Consider the following 21,363-nt stretch of genomic DNA (forward strand, 5'->3'; position numbering starts at 1 on the left):
ATGGAATCGATTTCTGACAGTACCACGACCAATGGTTACCTGGTGCGTCTGCTGCAACACGTTAACCAACTCAGGTGCTGTGATTGTCGGTTGTCTTCTTGCGGTTAAGACCAAAAATCGGTCTTGAACTGCAGTTGTAGCGCGTCCTCGCCCTGGATGTTGTTCGGCTGGACTGCCATTTTCACGGAAACGGCGCCACAATCGACTGATAACACTTTGGGAGACCCCTAAACGAAGAGCTAAATCATTTTGTCGCATGCCACCTTGAAGAAGCCCTACAGCTCTATTCATCTCAGCCAATGGTAAGTGATGGCGTTCCATGTTAAAGCATAATATTTCCAGTTTAATTGCTGAGCAAGAACTGCATGGAATGTACAAACTCGACACTTTCAGATTATTCATTTTAGCCGAAAACCTACAGTTTGTAAAAAACTTAATAAAATATTAGTTACCGTTTTTGCAGGCTTTGTTCAACCCATAGAAATCTACAGGGTGGTCGAGTGTACCAATTTAATCGAAATTAAACAACCTCATGCATTTATTTTAATGATATTAAGTATGTTATAAAAATATCCCTAGACTTTTCCGATGTGTGTATATCCATATATATGTAGTCTCTCTCATTTCTGAACAGATTATAATATAAAATATCAGACTTGGTAATCTGTCAGACTAATCCAAATCAATAAAACAGGAAATCGTAGACTGGCAAAGTATTGGTCAGATATTTTTCAATTATTTCATCGTCATCGTTAACATCGAATTCATTCAAGTTCAATTTTTTGAATTTATGACATTCTTCTACTGTTGCGATAATCTCGATTGTATGGTTTCAGCTAGTTCAGAGAATTGGTTTACTTTTTTATATCTGCATACATTTTATGAAAGAATAATATATTTTGATCACAGCAAGTTATTATAACACGACTATGAATAAACTAATGAAAGCAAGATTAATAATCAAAATAATATCTTTCAGAGGAATTCGACGCCATCGAGTGCTTAGTTAGAGGAAACAATAACATGTATACAGTATCCTCTACCATATATTCCAACCTTTTTTCAAAAGTGTATTTGAAATTTGTTTCATATGCTGAAAAAGGCATACATTACATTCCACAGTCCAGTTTTTTTCATGACATTCGTAAAATAGTATATTATGCAACGATCATGTAATGATGGTTATTAAGACACGAGCATTAACCAGGATACGAAACGAGCCGAAGGCGAGTTTTGTATGGTATATGCCAGTGTATTAATAACCATTACATGAGAGTTGCATACGCTATTTTTTCTAAACCCGATACATAATGAAAAACTATAAATATTATATTTGTATTGAACACATTTACAGTAATTAACTCATATTTTTTTAAAAAAACACAAACTTGATGGTATTATCATGGATATATGAAAACTATAAAGATTCTAATTATATTTATATTGAATATAACAACTGTAATTAATCTGATCTTTTAAAAATATTGGAGTCGATGGTATTCCTTCTATATCGCTGTTTTCAGACATTTTGATAATATAGGTAGGTAGGTAGGTAATATGAAAACTGATTTTGACAAGTAAAGCAATTATTTACTTAGGTTAGAATCTAGGACAAACAAAGGAACAGGATTCTTGATTGAAAAATTATGGGTTTCTATTGGTTGATAATCTGTATCGTTATAAAAAATCTGTATCATAATGGATATCATTATGAAACGGATTATGGTCATATAAGTGTATTATTAGAGTACGGGTGTAGAAAAATATATATATTTTTTACAATAAGATATTGACCAATTTAAAATTTTCAATATATAATCCTAACAATTTTCTTTACGCCTCACAGTAGATAAATACGGAAATGAACACTTCAATAATACTTTATTAAAAATAACTTGATAAGTGTAATTCACAACAATTATAATTAATAAAACAATTATTTATAATGTATCTCGTGTCCTTTAGGACATTCTATCTCAAAACAGCACTCTGGAAATGGTTTAAACAATTCACCATCAACAACACTACATGGTGGTGGTACTTCTACGGGTGCACACCTATATAGGAGAAAATTAATATATTAGTAAATGTCTTCTTGACGAAATTAGCAACATCCACACACTCTACAAATACCCCAGAATAAAACAATTGTAAATCTGAATTTACCAAGTGAGTAATAGTACAGTGCATTTCTTTAATACACCCCCTCTTATTTTTTTAACGGGTCATCTCAAAAAAATTGAAATTTGGGATAATGAAATTAATGCACGAATACTTTATTTTGAAGTGAAATTGACAGATGAAACTTTCAAGATGGCGACTGGGCGCCATCTGGGAAAAAAATTGACCAGAAAGGGGGTCTTGTGACACATCATTTTGAAGTTCCTGACAAATGCTTCACAAGCCTAGAATATAAAGTCAATCTTTAACTACTTAAACTACTCTTTAACTAAAGTCCAAAGGTGTCAAATCTGGCGAGCGGGCTGGACGCTCTGTAGGACCTCGAGGGCCAATCCAACGACCGGGAAAAGTAATATCCAAATAGTTTCTTACTTGTCTGGAGTAATGTGGTGGTGCTCCACACTGTTGGAATACAATATCCACATCGAATTCATTAGGATTCGCTTTGACGATTTTAGTGATGAGAGGGTCAACGGTAGTTTCCAGCATATTCAAATACTGTTCCCCTGTTGAATTTTCATCAATAAATAGAGGTCTAATAATATGGTTTCCCAATATTCCTGCTCAAATGTTAATTTTTTCTGGATATTGGGTATGTGTTTCCCGGAAAATGTTTGGGTTTCTGTCACTCCAATAACGGCAATTTTGTTTATAAACATTGGCGTTAAAAAAATTACATTCGCCACTAAAAAAGTATTGTGGAGATAGGTAGGATGCCTTGAAATGGTTTCCGTCGTGATTTCACAGAATTCTGTTCTTCGATCAGGGTCATCTTCAGTTAATTGGTGTACCATTTTAATTTTGTATGGATGATACCTATTCCTCTTCAAAAGTCTCCATACAGTAGAAGGAGACACCTCGCAAACATTCGCGATGGAATAAGTAGACTGTTCAGAATATAGTACCGTCTTACCAATTATTTGCACTTGCTGTTCTTCCGGAATGGACGGATGACCTGGGGGCTTTTTATTATGTACACTACCGGTAGTTGTGAATTTGGATACAAGTTCTCTCAAATATTTTCTACAGATAGGACGATTCGGAAACGTTCATTGAAAAACCTTTCGGTTTCGTGAAAGCTACGCGTCGCACCGTAAATAAAAATCGCTTAAATTTTTTCTTCTAATGGACGAGAATAAAACATTTTAGAGATTGTTGACGTGGTACAAAAAATAACTCAACAAACCTTATCGGGTTGTTGGAATTGCCGTATGGTAGGTAAAAAGGAATATTTCTAGAAATATCAATATTAATGTGTTTGTCTTCAGGCAATTATTTAAAGTTCCGCCATTGTATTGTAGTTGAAGATATTGACGTTATATTCTAGGGTTGTGAAGCATTTGTCAGGAGCTTCAAAAAGATGTGTCATAAGACCCCCTCTCCATTTAATTTTTTTTCCTATATGGCGCCTAGTCGCCATCTTGAAAATTTCATATGTCAATTTCACTTCAAAATAAAGTATTCATGCATTAATTTCATTATCCCAAATTTTAATTTTTTGAGTTGACTTAAAGGACATTAAAAGAAATGCACTGTATATTTCAGTATTCTTTACAATTTTCTATAATCCAAAAGAAGGGTTCCTCAGGAGATGAATAGTTTTCTATTTGCATGTAACTGTGATAATTTGTATCGAATATTTCTTCAAAATGTTGCTGTTTCTTTATATCACCTAAGTGGCCATTATCTACCAAATTTTTTTCCACATTCAACCAAAGTTATCATCCACAGTTAACGAGATCTCATTGGCGAGTCACCCTGTATGCATTTTCTATTAGCACCTTACCCTGATATTCTTATATTCCCGTTGTTTTCACATATTGCTATTGCGCATAGTCCTTCAAGTCTTCTTTCTTCTCCGTTTTCCATTGATCCAACTGTTGAACTGAAACAGTAGCCACGAAATCCTGAAATGAAAATCGTACTACAGTTGAGAACCTTTAAGCGTTAAAAATAATTCATGCACAAATGACATTTTTAATATCAATAATATAATGTATATAAATGTTCATATAAGTGTAATTGTTTTGAAAGTTGTTTTTCTTGAGTGTGATTCAATGTTCATATGAGAATAGTTCATTGGAGGGGGCTTATTCTTCCAGTTCGTATCTGAAAGTTATATCTTTGTATAATCATAATAGTAATGTGTCTTTTCTTTGATTGACGACTTCTTTTCTTGTGGAAAGTCATGTTCACTGAGGATACACTACAAAAACACACTTTTGTCTATTTTCCACGCTATTTTTTGAAAATGGTGTAATAGCCGAAACTAGTCACAATAATGAAATAGCGTGGAAAATAGACAAAAGTGTGTTTTTGTAGTGTATCCTCAGTAATGAGTCTTTATTTATTTATTTTTTAAATACATATAACATACCACTTGATATATACAAGGAGGCGGTAGTCAACTTAGTTGCTCTCTCTTGCAACCTCTCTCCTCACCAACACTAAGATATACATTTGAAAATTAACAACTTAAAATATACATATATATATCCGTTTACAATGCATTCCATTTAAAACCAGCTACCCTGAATAACTGTTGGTACAATGATTTTCAGAAAAAATAAAAAAACACGTCAACCATAGTGCTCTTTATGGGTTGACGAGGGTAGTTAATATGAACAACCACTATCATAAACTACACACATCAGAAAAGTCTAGGGATATTTTTATAACATACTAAATATCATAAAAATAAATGCATGAGGTCGTTTAATTTCGATTAAATTGGTACACTCGACCACCCTGTAGATTTTTATGGGTTGAACAAAGCCTGCAAAAACGGTAACTAATCTTTTATCAAGTTTTTTACACACTGTAGGTTTTCGTCTAAAATGAATAATCTGTAAGTGTCGAGTTTGAACATTCTATGCAGTTCTTGCTCAGCAATTAAACTGGAAATATTATGCTTTAACATGGAACGCCATCACTTACCATTGGCTGAGATGAATAGAGCTGTAGGGCTTCTTCAAGGTGGCATGCGACAAAATGATGTAGCTCTTCGTTTGGGGGTCTCCCAAAGTGTTATCAGTCGATTGTGACGGCGTTTCCGTGAAACTGGCAGTCCAGCCGAACAACATCCAGGGCGAGGACGCGCTGAGATCTCCACAACAAAAGGCCACTTAGATGTCCACCTTTGTCGAGAGGCAATCGCGGTAGAAGATTAGAGTGGTGTCAATAACATCAAAACTGGAATGCAAATGATTGGGCCACAGTTTTGTTTACAGACGAATCCAGATTTGGATTTTATCCAGATTCTCGTCGAGTAAGACTGTGGAGACGACCTGGAAATAATGAACGTTTGAGACACGTTCAGGAAGTCCACACATTCAGAGGTGGTACAGTAATGCTATGGGGTGGAATCATGATCGGCGGCAGAACCGATCTCGTTTTTCCAAATCGCTCCCTCACAGCTCGACAGTACCTCGATCCCATTCTTCTACCTATCGTCCATCCGTTTGCTGGTGCTGTTGGTGAAAACTTCCACCTAATGCACGATAATGCTTGTCCACATGTCGCGCGTCTAGTGACTGACTGGCTAACCAACGAAGGAGTTGATGTATTGCCATGGCCAGCACAATCACCGGATCTGAATCCCATCGAGCATGTGTGGGACATGCTTCAACGAAGAATTACTCCGCATATGGGGAACATTCACACAACGTTTCAATTGAGATAGCTTTTAATCGCTGAATGAGCAAATGTACCTCAACAAGACATCGACAATCTCATTTTGTCGATGCACGATAGATGTAGCGCCGTAATAAACCAGCGTGGAGGCCATACTTTGTACTGATTCCAATTTTTAATAATCACCCGTCAACTTTTTTTCCCTAAAGCGATCTAAAAAAAAATTATTGCCATTTTTCAAAATATCCCTAGACTTTTCCGATGTGTGTATTTATTACTCTAATGTGAAATAAACTTATACATTCCCTGCGAGAATATTCGTCTCTTATCTTAGTACACGATATAATATAAAAAAGGAAGTACCATAAAAAACTACATAAAACAAAACAGGGGAAAGAATCCAATTTGCAAACACTTTTACAGTATGTATACAGGGGGATCATATTCACATTTGATCTAACTTTCCCTATCGCACCCCCAGAGCATGTCACCACTTTTTTTTGCATTATCAGATATTCCATAAAAAACATATTTCAACAAACTAGAATACATTATGGTCTGATGCTCATAGTTTGGAAGCTAAAAATTATTTGAGTTGAAAACGAGCCACCCTGAATAAACTTCGGTTCAAAGAAGTCTTATTTTGCCTAGTTAAGTTTGATTTCGATATTCTCTTCATTTTGTATTTGTCTCCTTCTACAATAACGATTACCGATTAACGATTACAATTGGTGTTTCTGTTTTTGTGAATTCTTGAAAAGCAATGGTTTATACGCTTTGAAAACGTATTGAAATGGTGAGTTTGTACTATTAGAATGGAAATAGTGCTAGAGCTGCATGTTCAATGATAATCGTCCAGGAAGAAATGTACGACACAAATAGTCTGGTTCACATGTACTCGATTTAGCTCTTTTTGGTGACATTTTTCAGCCCTGTCCAAAAATTACTACCAAGGTGTCATTCGATTCGTATATTTGCCTAGAAAGTTTAAGGGAAGGTCCGAAAACGCGCCGATAAAAATTACAAAAGTTATAAACAATTAAGTGAAAAAAATGGGGCTTTTGTTTTTTCTTAATATCTCGGAAAATTTTCAAAATTTTGGAAATTTGAAAAAAGATTTGAAAAGATCAATGAATTTGCGTAAAAAAAAACCCGACTCCCGAAACTGTATCTCGATTATTTATAATTTTTACAGAGCCCTGAAAATAAAGCCAAAAGCGAGTAGTCTGGCTTCCGCACGCCTTTCGTCATTATGACATAAAAACAAAAAAAAATATTTAAATATATTAAATGTAAATATTAAGGAATGGAAAAATTCATGTAATGTTGGGATACATCAGTAAACAATAATCCGCAGTCAAAAAATTTTTATCCCAATTTTAACGTTAATTATAAATTTGTTAATTAATAACTTTTTCTGAATTGAAAGTTGATATAAAAATCCCTATAATTATTAAACTAAAACCCTGGCATTTTTTTTACTTTGGTGAAGTTATCCTTAATAGGCAAAAAATAGATTACCGTTGCCAAAATAAAAAAATTGTTATTTTCTAATTTTTTATTAACAATTGAAAATTATAATTTTATAAGAAAACATTACAATTTTTTTTTCTAATTTTTTATTGTTTCAATGTCTCATGGCTAAAACCTAATTAATAATTTTTTTTTTATTTTTTTACAGCTATTGTTAATACATTTATTATAAACAAATACATTGTTTATAAGCAATTCGAAAATTTTTTTTGCATTATGTTAATTGAAAAAAATCATGATTTTTAGAAAAAAATGGTTTCTTACAAAAATTTCTTTGTAATTTTTATTATTTTTTTTTGTAATCTTTTAGATCGTTTTAGTGGCGGTGGCTCATCATCTGTGGTTTCTTCTGTATTTTCTTGTGTTGATGTTCCTTGAACCTCCTCCTCTTCGACTTCTTCAAGTATCGGTTCACAGTATTCTTGAACTCCTACTGGAAAATCTTGATAATCATTAAGGTCGTCTTCATTTCCATCGGGATTACTATCGATAGCATTTAATCGACCGATCATGATATCAGTATCATCATTGTCATCATCAAGTGATGGCCTTGTACTGTTAGAACATGTTTCACCTTTACAATTTTTGCATGAAGATGAGCAAGAAAGCCTAGCTTTTTTACATCCACATCGATTATTATTTTATGCAGGCACAATTAACCAGCTTAAGTAAGTCGTCAGGCGCCAGTTTTTCCGTTGTTTTTATCGGCAGGAACATTGTTTCAGATTTGATCCAACTCCAATCTTCCGGATTCAAATTATAATTACCAATCCAAAACTGAACTTGGTAATACGTCCTAAATGAGTGTAAATGTGTTGCTATTGTTGTTGGAGGTATAGTTGCTAAGTTGATCGCAATCTTTGATTTCGCAATCATACTTAAAAATCGAGAAACAAACGCATTTTTAGCAACAAAGAAATTTTTTTTTTCTAAAAATCATGATTTTTTTCAATTAACATAATGCAAAAAAATTTTTCGAATTGCTTATAAACAATGTATTTGTTTATAATAAATGTATTTACAATGGCTGTAAAAAATAAAAAAAAATATTATTACTTAGTTTTTAGCCATGAGACATTGAAACAATAAAAAAATTTGAAAAAAAAATTGTAATGTATTTTTTATAAAATTATAATTTTCAATTGTCAATAAAAAATAGAAAATAAAAATTTTTTTATTTTGGCACCGGTAATCTTTTTTTTTTCCTATTAAGGATAACTTCACCAAAGGAAAAAAATGCCAGGGTTTTAGTTTAATAATTATAGGGATTTTTATATTAACTTTCAATTCAGAAAAAGTTATTAATTAACAAATTTATAATCAACGTTAAAATTGGGATAAAAATTTTTTGACTGCGGATTATTGTTTATTGATGTATCTGAACATTACGTGAATTTTTTCATTCCTTAATATTTACATTTAATATGTTTAAATAATTTTTTTTGTTTTTATGTCAGAGTGACGAAAGGCGCGCGGAAGCCAGACTACCTGCTTTTGGCTCTATTTTCAGGGCTCTGTAAAAATTATAAATAATCGAGATACAGTTTCGGGAGTCGGGACTTTTTTTACGCAAATTCATTGATCTTTTCAAATCTTTTTTCAAATTTCCATATTTTTGAAAATTTTCCGAGATATTAAGAAAAAACTAAACCCCTTTTTTTTCACTCAATTGTTTATAACTTTTGTAATTTTTATCGGCGCGTTTTCGGACCCATCCTTAAACTTTCTAGGCAAAAATACGAATCGAATGACACCTTGATCGTAATTTTTGGACAGGGCTGAAAAATGTTCCAAAAAAAGTACATGTGAACTAAACTAAAATACGTTTCAGAATTATTGAACAAATTTATGGAAACTGGATCTGTTAACCATAAAAAGCATAACCGTTCAGGAGTTGTCAACGATGAAGCTATTTGTACTGCAGTTTTAGGGCATTTTGGACTAATGGAAAATTCGCAATCTCTTACTAAGTTACCTCGAAAATCAGGAATCAGTCGAACAAATGTTTTCAGGATCCTTCACAAGTACAAATTTCATCCATATAAGATTAGACTAGTTGATTAATTGAACGAAGATGATTTTGATAGACGTATCGAGTTTTGTGAAAGTATCACTGAACGGATCAACTTACATCAGAATTTCTTGTATAAAATTTGTTTTTCGGATGAATGTACGTTTAGTCTAAATGGAGAGAGTGATACGAATCCTTATTTATACCGTCAAGTTCCTACCCAACGACCTCAAAAACTGAATGTTTGGGCAGGAATTTTAGTTGACCACATCATAGGACCTTTTTTTATCGATGATAATTTGACTAGTAATAAATATTTGGATATGTTAGAAAATCGAACGATACCGTGCATCAATATGGCAATTGAAGAGGATATAAATTTATTCGAAAACGAAATAGTTTTTCATCAGGATGATGCACCTCCTCATTATTCAGCTCCAGTGCCACAATCTTTGGATGATAATTTTTCTGGTCGCTGTATTGGCAGAAGAGGTCCTACAGAATGGCCACCAAGGTCTCCGGATCTCACTCGTGTAGATTTCTTTCTATGGGGTTATTTGAAATTTAAAGTGTATGAGATAGAATCAACAACATTAGAAAATTTGAGAGAAAATATCATGAGGCGTTGTAGAGAAATAACTCCTGAGATTCTCAACCACGTGAGGGTGGCAATGGAAGCTCGTTTGTACCATTGTATAGAAGTTGGTGGAAACATTTTTGAACATTTACTATAGAAATTTTTTTTCTCATTGTCCAGTCATCAAATTTTGATTCAAAATATTAAAAAAAAATAATTTTATGATTTAATGCTTCCATATCTGTCTCCAGAATGAATATTAAAAAATGTGGCCTCCTGTATAATTGTTGATATCTGTTTATTTAGTTTTCCTGCAAATCATTGTTTTAAAAGTTATTCAGGGTGGTTCGTTTTCAACTCAAATAATTTGTAGCTCCCGAACCATAAGCTTCAGACCATGTGTTTTATACTTTGTTGAAATCTGCTCATCATAGAGTATCTGATAATGCGAAACAATATATTGCGATCCATTAAAAAAAATTGTAACATGCTCTAGGGGTGCGATAGGGGAAATAACATCAAATGTGAATATGTCAAAATGTGTCCCCCTGTATACTACTGTTGACGTGCTTTTTTTTTTCTGAAAATCATTGTACCAAATTATTCAGGGTGGCTCGTTTTAAATGGAATGCACTATATACAGGGCTATTCAAATTCGTTTCTGTACATGAGGATCTCGTAAACGATAAGAGATAGAGTGTCAGTTGAATTGTGGCAAAGTTGCGTATTTTCGAGACCTAATCAATTCTGTAAAAAAATCGAATATAGCTCTTTTGGTTCTGGAGATATACAGGAAAAACCAAAAAATCCCAAATTATATTTTTGCTCATATCTTCTTTATTCGCAGACATATTGAAAATCTGTCCAAATTTTGCCATTGGTACTTGATGTGAGCCATCAGAATATGTACATGAATCTTTTATATAGGGTTTTATCCGACTTGGGCCACCCCCATCTTTGGATTTTTTTGGATTTTTTTGTTTTTCCTGTATATCTCCAGAACCAAAAGAGCTATATTCGATTTTTTTTCACATCATTGAATAGGTCTCTGAAATACGCAACTTTGCCACAGTTTAACCGACACTCTATCTCTTATCGTTTACGAGATCCCTATGTACAGAAACAAATTTGAATAGCCCTGTATATACATATACACATATATACGTACACTACATATGGACATCAATATCAAAACTAAAATAATACTAAAAAGTAAAATAAAAATAAGCAAATGAACCTAATGAAAATGAATATTATTAAGAAGCAATAAAATAATATATTTATAATATATATCATTCGAAAAATCAAAATTATCTAGAAGTGTATATAAATTACCACAGACCCCCACCCAAGTATATTAGCAGTAGACTATTCAAAATTAATGAATTATAAAAGCGCCTAGCATTAACGTATTTCAATCATATAGGTATTTTTTGAGTTCATTTATGAAGATTAGAGAAGAAGGGGTACCTTTAACAATATCTGGCAATGCATTAAATAGATAGATATTTATTTAACTATGTAACTCATACATGATATGGTTTATAGCAAGTCAATCACAATTAATATATCATATTAAATGAATATATAATAACATTATCTAAAAGCCTTCAGGTATACAATATAAAATATATCACAATCACATAAATTGGGTAATACACGTCAAAATTGAATTTTTGTCTGAATAAACTCGTCTCTAGAATAAAAACAATGTTCGAGAAGATAATTTTTTACATTAACTTTGAACAATTTCTCGTTCATGGATCTAAATTCGCAGGGCAATTCATTATATAGTTTAAAATCTAATGAATTTTTCTCAGATTTGCACAACCTGTAACGTGGCAATACTAAATCATCAGCCGTAGCAGCCCGGGTAGTGTAATGATCCAGAAACTTTTTGTATATTCTGCCTTTCTGAATGGATTTCTAGTGAATTTTGGTATATATACACACAAGGGAGTGGTAGAATCCTCATTGTTTTGAACAGTGGTTGACAGTGGTCTCTATACCTAGCCCCAGCTAATAGTCTTATTGCGCGTTTTTGTAACCTGAATATTTTTGAGGAATCAACAGCATTACCCCACAGAATCGCACCATAGCTGATCACAGAATGAAATAATCCAAAATAAACATTTTTTAACATGCTCGAATTGAGGCAGTACCTGAGCTGTCTAAGCAAAAATAAGAGACTGGATAGTCTCTTACTCAATATATCTATATGAGGAGTCCAGTTCAAACGATCATCTAAAACAACCCCAAGCAATTTACAATGCTTACCTAAATACATTCACTGCAACATAATAGAAGCATTTACAGAAGATAACAGTATTATGTGGAGAAACAGTGTACACATCTCTAAACCTGGTGACTCTGTTATGTAAATCGGAACCTTTCACCAATTTGGCTACTAAATAAATAGGTTTATTATATTTAGATATTTTATACAGGGTGTCCCTGGACTTCCTCTTTTCCTCTCGGGAATGTATAGATGGGGTCAAAATATCACCAGTACTTCATATAACTTTTTTTCCTAAAAGTCTTCGTAACCAAGTTACGGGCCCTCGAAGTTACAAAATGAAAAATGTTTTTCTTTGATAACTTTTCAAGTGAATATTCAAAATCATCCAAATTTTGGTAATTGACTAAACAAATGAATTCCGTCGATGAGCTTTCATGCAGGAGTCAGTTGTTTTGCTACAAAGTCAGGAACGGACTACCCCCGATGGTCCACACCTCAAAACTTTGAAATGACAGATATTTTTCAACAAAATAAGGTTACTTGGACAATTTTATGAATAAAAGTACTCGTGTGGAAAGTCGATCGGAGCAACGAGTCTTGATAAAAATGTAGTTTCACTCGACGACATCAAACCCGCTCGTCCACCATTATTTGAAATGAATAATTATCAAAGCAGAAATAATAATGATAACGTTAATTCAACAACATTTCTAACAGGAATAATACAAAGTATGCTAAAATGAAGTCGTAAACAAAAAGTACAGTACCTATATGGAAGTTTAAGTCACAATTGTGATAGCAGATATTTTTTCAAAAGAAATATCAAGTTCTGTAGATTCGTGGTGTTTTTAAACTAACAAGCTACTCTACTATGAAATATCGAATTCATTCCATATTTTGTATGTACATAATACGTGTGGAATAATCACGTTTCGTGTTGATCAGTTATCTGAATCTCATGAAACTCAACATTCGAATGTTTCAAATTCTTCTTCACAGCTAAACTGTTGAGGAGTTTCACTGATAATTATAATTTTATGGGAGAAATTCTTTAACACGAATCTAAATTTAGCTGAAAAAACGCACATCGGAAAAAATATTTACTATACTAATAAAAAGCAAACGAATGAACTACAAAAACGGCTGCACATGATCAAGTGAAAAATATCCAGGGAATAATTATGTTCCATTTCTTTCACAGATGTTGACAAAAAACCTTTTAGAAAGTTTTGATAAAAAATGAGAAACTGGAATGCGATTTTGTTTTGTTGAGTAGTGCGTTGTCATATGACTATCATTGTATTGTCAATATTCTATAGGATATTTTGAATTTTTTTGATATGGCCGAACAGTTTACATTCAATGAATATGCAGATATGCATGTATTTTATGGACGAGCATTTTGTAATGCTGCAGAAGCTCGTCGTCTGTATTCCGAGCATTTCCCAATCGAACGGTACCGTCAAGAGAAACATTCGAGCGTGTCGATCGCAGCTTGAGGGAGACAGGTATGTAATAATTGATAATTAATTTGAGCACGTTGTTTTATTTCGATATTATTGTAGGTACAGTTTTGCCAAAACGAGGTGGTGAGGGCGCTCCTAGGACTGTACGTACCGTTGTATTGGAGGAAAATATTTTGGAAGCCGTCGCTGATGATCCTTCAATGAGCATCAGAAATCTATCAGAACAGTTCCATACATCCAAGTCCACTATTCATAGAATAATTAGGGAACAACTGCTCCACCCATTTCACATCCAGAAGGTACATGCCATGACACCAAGATTTTCCAGCACGACTGGAATATGCCAATTGGTTCATGGATAGGCAAAGAGAGGATATGACTTTCATTAATCGAGTTTTATTCACTGATGAAGCAGGTTTCAGTAGAGATGGAGTTATCAACTCTCATAATCTCCATATATGGGCCGAAGAAAATCCCCATGGGATATTGCAAACCAAACACCAACGGAAATTCAACGTGAATGTTTGGGCTGGTATCATAGGAAACCATCTTATAGGACCATTCGTTCTACAGGACCGATTGAATGGAGAACGTTATTTGGAGTTCATTCAGAACGATTTGAATGGACTTTTGGAACATGTTCCATTGCAAACCCGAAGAGATATGTGGTTTATGCATGATGGCGCTCCTCCTCATTTTAGTTTGATTGTGCGTGACCATCTGAACCATATTTTCCACAATAGATGGATTGGTAGAGGTGGGCCATATTCATGGCCATCGCGGTCTCCGGATTTAAATCCATTGGATTTCTTTCTGTGGGGGCATCTAAAAAGCCTTGTTTACGCTACACCTATTCACACAAGAGATGCATTGTTGAATAGAATAACATTACATTGTGAAGCCATACGAAACGACCCTGGAATGCTATTTCAAGTACAGAGAGGGTGTCTTCGCAGACTAAGAAAATGTATAGAGAGAGAAGGTGGTCATATCGAGCAGTTTCTGTAGCGGATTTTTCATTTCTGTTTGCTCTTGAGGCTCTTGAGTTTCGTTAGTTAAACGTGTTTGCATTATAAAAATTCGTTATGAACATTTTACCTATCATTTCCATTTTCCTTAAAAACTAATATTTTCGAATAATGGTAGACATCTCAGGATAAATGTTGTTGAATTAACGTTATCATTATTATTTCTGCTTTGATAATTATTCATTTCAAATAATTGTGGACGAGCGGGTTTGATGTCGTCGAGTGAAACTACATTTTTATCAAGACTCGTTGCTCCGATCGACTTTCCACACGAGTACTTTTATTCATAAAATTGTCCAAGTAACCTTAATTTGTTGAAAAATATTGAAAAATATCTGTCATTTCAAAGTTTTGGGGTGTGGACCATCGGGGGTAGTCCGTTCCTGACTTTGTAGCAAAACAACTGACTCCTGCATGAAAGCTCATCGAAGGAATTCATTTGTTTAGTCAATTACCAAAATTTGGATGATTTTGAATATTCACTTGAAAAGTTATCAAAGAAAAACATTTTTCATTTTGTAACTTCGAGGGCCCGTTACTTGGTAACGAAGGATTTTAGGAAAAAAAGTTATATGAAGTACTGGTGATATTTTGACCCCATCTATACATTCCGAGAGGAAAAGAGGAAGTCCAGGGACACCCTGTATATCAAGTTTGATAGATGCGACACACATCTAGTTTCAAGTTATAAACCTACACATCTTTGTAAAGGATTATCTCTTATATCGAAATTAAGAACTACAATTGTCAAGTTGAAGTGTAGTTACGCTTGATGGTGGATGTGAGAACATCGGTTGTTATAACGGATGTTAAAGCTCGTGTGAAGGTGGTCAAAGATTGAGGTATAGTCGAAGTAAACTATATTGTGCACTCTTAAAGTTGTCGACACTCTCAAAGGCCAAAAACCAATACATTGAAATGAACCGGCTGCAAACTAGTCTACGTGGACTGTAGACTTGGCAGTTCGTACTGAATAATTTTTACTAACCGAGTTTTATGATTGACTGAAGAGTCATAAAATTAAATTTGAAGTCATGTTACGGTGACGATTAGAAATCAGGGAAGGTTATAGCCGTCGTGTTCACTTCAGGAACAGGTCACGATTTGAGTGTTTTATTCAAAATGAAATACTCACTGTTTGAATGGTGAAAGTGAATTGTTCCTGTTCCGGCGTCTACTGAAACGAAAAGAACACAGAGAAATATAATTATGTAGCCCCTCATTATTTTATTGAACGTTTTCTTTCACTTTGGTAAATTCACTACCAGATCTGATATATATTCTTTTACTGCGATGAATTCACTACTGGATCCTTTATATTATGTTCCCAAAATCAGAAAATCGTTTGTATTATGATAACCTTCAGAATATGAATTGAAAATGAGATCATTTTATCGCTAACGGACTGAAAATACATTATTGTTATTGAGTCCGATAAACTTGATGTATAGGTATTTGTTCTAATTAGACGTGACGTAGTGGCTTGGGAATTTCACATAAGATATACTACTCAACAACTGAGGAAATTTTCTGTTTTTGGAAGTTATAAATGAAGGTACTGTTACGGATAGTGTAATACAAAGGAAGGTCTCGAGAAGGAACTAGACATCATCAAAAATGATCTTCAACAAAATGGCTACTCCAAAGCGATGGTGGAACAGACTAAAAGGCAGCAGGAGCCCCGAAAGGAAGAGAAGCCGTCACAACCAGTGCTTGCACTTCCCTACATCTGAGGATTATCGGAAAAGATGAGGAGAATTGGATTCAAGTACAACATCAGAACCTGCTTTAGATCCGGAAACACTAACGTAGCAGCTTTCACGAAAACCAAGCCACCAAACGAGAACTGCGATTCCAAGAATTGCATTTACCGGATACTCTGTGAGTGCGGAAAATCCTATATCGGTGAAACAAAGAGGCCATTGAACGTTCGCATTGCCGAGGACAAGAAACACACACAACGAGGGGAAACCAGCAAGTCAGGAATAGCAGAGCATGTTTGGACCCATCATACACAAAGAGGAAATTCAAAGAAGCCGCATAAATGTTATCTAACAATGTATTCAGCCAAGCTATAGTAGAGATACACAACATATGGAAACCCATAATCAAGCAAAAAATGGCCAAGTCCCGTCATCTCCCACTAAACCAGTGAAGTGGAAAAAGGAAAGCAGAGATAAGTGAAAGTACTCAAATGACCTATAAATAGTCAGCTCACAGAGGAATCGGTCCAGTCATCGCCCGAAGACCATTGTGGATACTAACAATCGAAACGTCGTGAATTAACTTTGCTTGGAATCTCTTAGCGTCTCAATTTTATTTTATTTCTTTTTTATTCAATTTGTTTCTTTTTCACTTGTATTTTTTTCACTATTATTTCATTTCTGGTCTTTTGCTCAATATAATTGTTTTTTTCCTCAGCTATTCATTGTTATTCTTCTTTAATTTCTTCTTTTTTAGTTCTTTCAGGGATTTTCAAATCATTTTATATAATATCAGACAATGGAAGTCCGAACTAATGAAATTCAACAAGTTATAGTGAATCACTATCAGCTGATGACCACCATACAGTAATCATGGTCTTTTTTTGGGCGGTTTTGCCTTTGGAAAGTGGAAAGAAGAACAGACCTCGAAGCGTGGTAATTTCTGTCGATCGTTCAAATTGTGAGGCATCCACTTTTCGAGCTTTTTGACTTTACCAACCATTGAAAACTATTAAAAAATCACATGGGAGCTGACGCCCTGTTCTTCTCATAGGCCACTACGGGTCTCCTCTTCGAGCCTAAAATCTCCGGAAAAGAATTTCGCGAAACCAACATCGAACAGTGCGTTCATTAACACTATCATTGCCAAATGCCTGGTTAATTTTTGGGCTATTTCGGCAGTCCTTTGGTTGAATTTGATTCCATAGAAAAAATATTAGCCGAAAAGCGCTTAACGACATCATATAGTGAGTAGTTGAAAAGAGGCAAAAAATTAAAATTTGGAAAAAACTTAACATCATCAATGTATGCTCCCTATCGATCAGTATACACCACGATACAGTAGAATAAATAGTATGAGAGCTAGCAACGGCCTGGTGGCCGAAGGCTTTACAGAGACTAGCTTGTCTAGCCATCAGTGGTTCCATCAGTACCACACCATCTAGATCTACTTCCTCTCCACATTTTTCTGGAGAGAGAGCCTAGATTACCTATAGACTTGTGCACATTGCCAATTGCACAAATCAATTTAATGCAGAGTGCGACTGTATTTCAAGCGGAAATTTATGCTATTGAATTGTGTGCGGAGAGATTGGAAGAATCCAACCTCATACACAAGTCAACAAAAATATTCTCGAAAAGTCAAGCGGCGTTGGAAGCTCTTGGCTCCTACCTAGCAACATCTAAATTGGTATCAAATTGCCAAAAACGACTCTCCTCGATAGAAAGACTTAACAAATTGTCTTATGGACGGTATCCTGGACATACTGGTCTGGAAGGTAAAGAGGCTGCTGACTCCCTTGGAAAGGAGGGTGCTGCAAGTAGCTTCATCGTACCAGCACCTGTCATTGGCATCGTTTTAGGCTTTGCCAAACAAAGATCGAACACCTAGATGGCAAGAAGATTTATGGACTTGGCTCACTCCAAGGCGCTTATGCATCCTTCGAAGCTTGATACCAAACAGTAGTTGGACTATATTAGGAATGAACTACGATGTATAAACAGGTCTTCTTACAGGTCACTGTCATTTAAATCATCATATGCAGAGACTCGGACTGTCGGAAGACAGTGTGTGTCGCCTCTGTTTGGAAAATGATGAAACAGCAGAGCACATAATTTGTGCCTGCCCCGCTGGGAACCCAATCAGGCCAGACCTGACCTAACCCAACCTAGCAACATCGGAAAAATAAGAATTTTGAGAAAAATATTTAATTTTGAATAATTTTGAGAAACAATTTTTTGTCATCACTTTTTGATCGTCATAAGAAAAACAAATTTCTAATTGCCAGACATTTTTATTAATAACAAGGCGCCAGGTGCTATTTTTTATGGATAAAGAAAATCAAATCATTTTAGCATGTAATTTTAATATTATATTATTTATACATAAATAGGTGCAAAGTTAATTTGCCAGACGTTAACTCGGTTGTTTAGGCAACAGCCAGTTCGATTTAATGTTGTAGGGTACTACAAAAATATGTTCGTTGTTAGAGAGAAAGATAGCGGCAAAGTAATTATTATTCATCTCAAACTTGTTGATAATGATAGAATTATATAAAATATTAATAGACAAAATAATATAACCATAACAATTTTCAACAAAATAATGAAAAATAACTGGATAAATTAATTTTGAGTCTGGAAATAATTATAGTTTTATTTTGATTAAGTTAATCAAATTTTATTTACATCAAATGATTATAGAAACGATACAGGAGAAATTGATATTGAAGTTTTATCATAATTTATACTTGTATTTATGAATATGACATATAACTATTAACAATCTATCTGAAAGTATTTATGTATAAGTAAAATGATATTAAAATTACAAACATACCAATTTTTTTTTCGTTCATAAAAAATAGCACCTGGCCCCTAATTGTCATCAACAAAAATGTATGGCAATTAAAAATTCGTATTTCTGATGATGTTTAAGAGGTAATGACAAAAAATATCTTTTTGTAATGATTTAAAAGTCAGTTCGAACTTCCATTGTCTAATATATAAAATGATTTGAAATCCCTAAAACAATTAAAAAAGAAGAATTAAAAATAAATAGCTGAAAATAACAATTATATTAAGCAAAAATAACCAGCTATTCATTTTCAATTCTTCTTTTTTAATTGTTCCAGGGATTTCAAATCATTCTATATATTAGACAATGGAAGTCCGAACTAGTGAAATTCATCATGAAACATTGTCAATCACCTTTAAATAATCGTTAAAAGTCATTATTATTACCTGTACCGGTTTTTTATTTTTTTGTATTCAGAATGTGCTGCAATTTTTTTAATTCAAAATATTCAATGTTATATTTTATATTGATGTCGAACCTGAAAAAAAACTCGTTTTCTTAAGCCTAAAATACACATGTGCTGGAAATAGTCAGTTTTCGAACCAAAATTTTTTTTCTTCGTTGAACTGTACTTTAGATAGTGTGAAAAAAGTATTATCACCGTAGAAAAATTGTCAAGTAACCCCCAATAACTCAAATTGATATTTTGAAATTTTTACCTTTGTTTAGGTATAAACTAATTGAAAATTTAAACGTAAAACTAAATATTACCCACTCAATAGATGAACGTATAGCTTTCCATATTATGAAGAAGATTTTAAAGGGGCGCTTTATATTAGCTTCACCTGTATGTATGTATGTTTGTTCGTAATTCTTCTTTCCCGTTTTAATGCTTGGGATCTGTATTTGACAGAATTATAGAATTTATTGCTTTATCTATTTGCGGGCAGATGGCGCTGTACAATATACAGCTGATTGATCCCAAAGTTTAGATAAAATAAATATAATCTAAAAAAACTGAAAAACACGCTTTTAAAGAACATCGAACTGAAAAGTTAAAAATATTTTTTAATAAGCAACTTTTTAGTTCGATATTCTTTAAAAGCGTGTTTTTTAGGTTTTTAAACTACATTTATTGTCATTCTGGTCTCTGCCAAAAGATGGAATTTGTCTTGTTCAAGGAACTACTTCCATGTTCCTTCAATTCTTTGGGAAAAACTTCTTTTCATTTGACCAATGGTCCTTCAAGTCAACTTGACTTGACGTATTTGCATTATTCAACCAATATATATGTCATAAATAATACGAAATTGTTGAAAAAATCTTTTAATTTTTATAAAATAAATAACTATATCTACTTAATCAACAAAGCTACAAACTTGGGCTTTGGGCTTTCCATCATCGTATCTGTAATAGTTTGAAAGTTGACTCAGTTAGAATTGAAGGGGTTATATTTTTAGGAGTGATTAGTTTTTGGGAAAGAAACTTTGTGGCTTTCTACTACTCCATCTTGATACAAAAAAAATGTGGGAATCTTCCAAAGAAAGGAAGGAAGTAATCAATTTGAAAATAAGTAACTCTATACATAGATGTGTAGATCATGCAAAGAAGTAACTTTCAGACACAAACACAAACTTTCATGTAAACATTGAATTACACGAGAGAAAAAAATCTTTCGAAACAAATACTTTTATATGAACGCTGAATTATACAGAAGATACTTTTTTCTACTCAGTTTGTATTCCAAACATTCGTTATTGAATAAAATCAGATATTATTCACAGGAGTTCTACTTTAAATGAATGGTAATTTTTTCAATTTTTGTTCTTTTTTCGTGAATTGTTCACATTACCTTTCAAATAAAATGTGAATTATTTATTTATTAAGTAGGCAAGCCTAACGAAACAGTTGTTTTCCCTGCAATAGAGTGCCAAAATGAAAAGTTAAGTAGCGAACACTCACATGTCTGAATTCCCTATGGAATTACCTTTTCAATACTTTCCCTAATCAAATTGTATGTGTGAACAAGGGGTGGGGAGAGAAGTATGACAGTTGAGGTAACTTTAAGATTTGTCTCCCTTGGATTTAAAATTGACGTGTTTTTGCATGTTCACAACACATGTTTTGAAGAATTCGTTTTCGGTGTCTATTCAAATCGAACCATAATTACAAATTCCGTCCGCCATTTTGGAGCC

General features: G+C 33.6%; 2 protein-coding genes across 5 annotated transcripts in view; one reads left to right on the forward strand and one right to left on the reverse strand.

Annotated features, from left to right (window-relative positions):
* Nucleotides 1-21,363, forward strand: part of LOC111507945 (uncharacterized) — a 139,939-nt gene that overhangs the window by 61,026 nt on the left and 57,550 nt on the right. The gene's annotated exons all lie outside the window — the stretch shown is intronic.
* Nucleotides 1,865-16,071, reverse strand: LOC141482669 (uncharacterized). Its single transcript, XM_074176276.1, has 3 exons — nt 15,804-16,071; nt 3,968-4,088; nt 1,865-2,057 (listed from the first exon to the last, which is right to left on the reverse strand). The coding sequence occupies exons 1-3, from the start codon at nt 15,889-15,891 to the stop codon at nt 1,937-1,939; spliced, it is 330 nt and encodes a 109-aa protein (XP_074032377.1). The 5' UTR covers nt 15,892-16,071; the 3' UTR covers nt 1,865-1,936.

Source organism: Leptinotarsa decemlineata, unplaced genomic scaffold, assembly GCF_025532065.1.
Source record: "Leptinotarsa decemlineata unplaced genomic scaffold, Ldec_3_MD MMD2_tig00001719_RagTag_RagTag, whole genome shotgun sequence".
NCBI lineage: Eukaryota > Metazoa > Arthropoda > Insecta > Coleoptera > Chrysomelidae > Leptinotarsa > Leptinotarsa decemlineata.

What these genes read in the sequence shown, in the direction of transcription:
- LOC141482669 (XM_074176276.1), bottom strand. Translation starts at nt 15,891, where the DNA reads ATGAGGGGCTACATAATTATATTTCTCTGTGTTCTTTTCGTTTCAGTA. An exon ending in TCACTTTCACCATTCAAACA is followed by an intron (nt 4,089 to 15,803) that starts GTGAGTATTTCA and finishes TTTTCATTTCAG; the next exon opens with GATTTCGTGGCTACTGTTTC. An exon ending in GGGAATATAAGAATATCAGG is followed by an intron (nt 2,058 to 3,967) that starts GTAAGGTGCTAA and finishes TCTCCTATATAG; the next exon opens with GTGTGCACCCGTAGAAGTAC.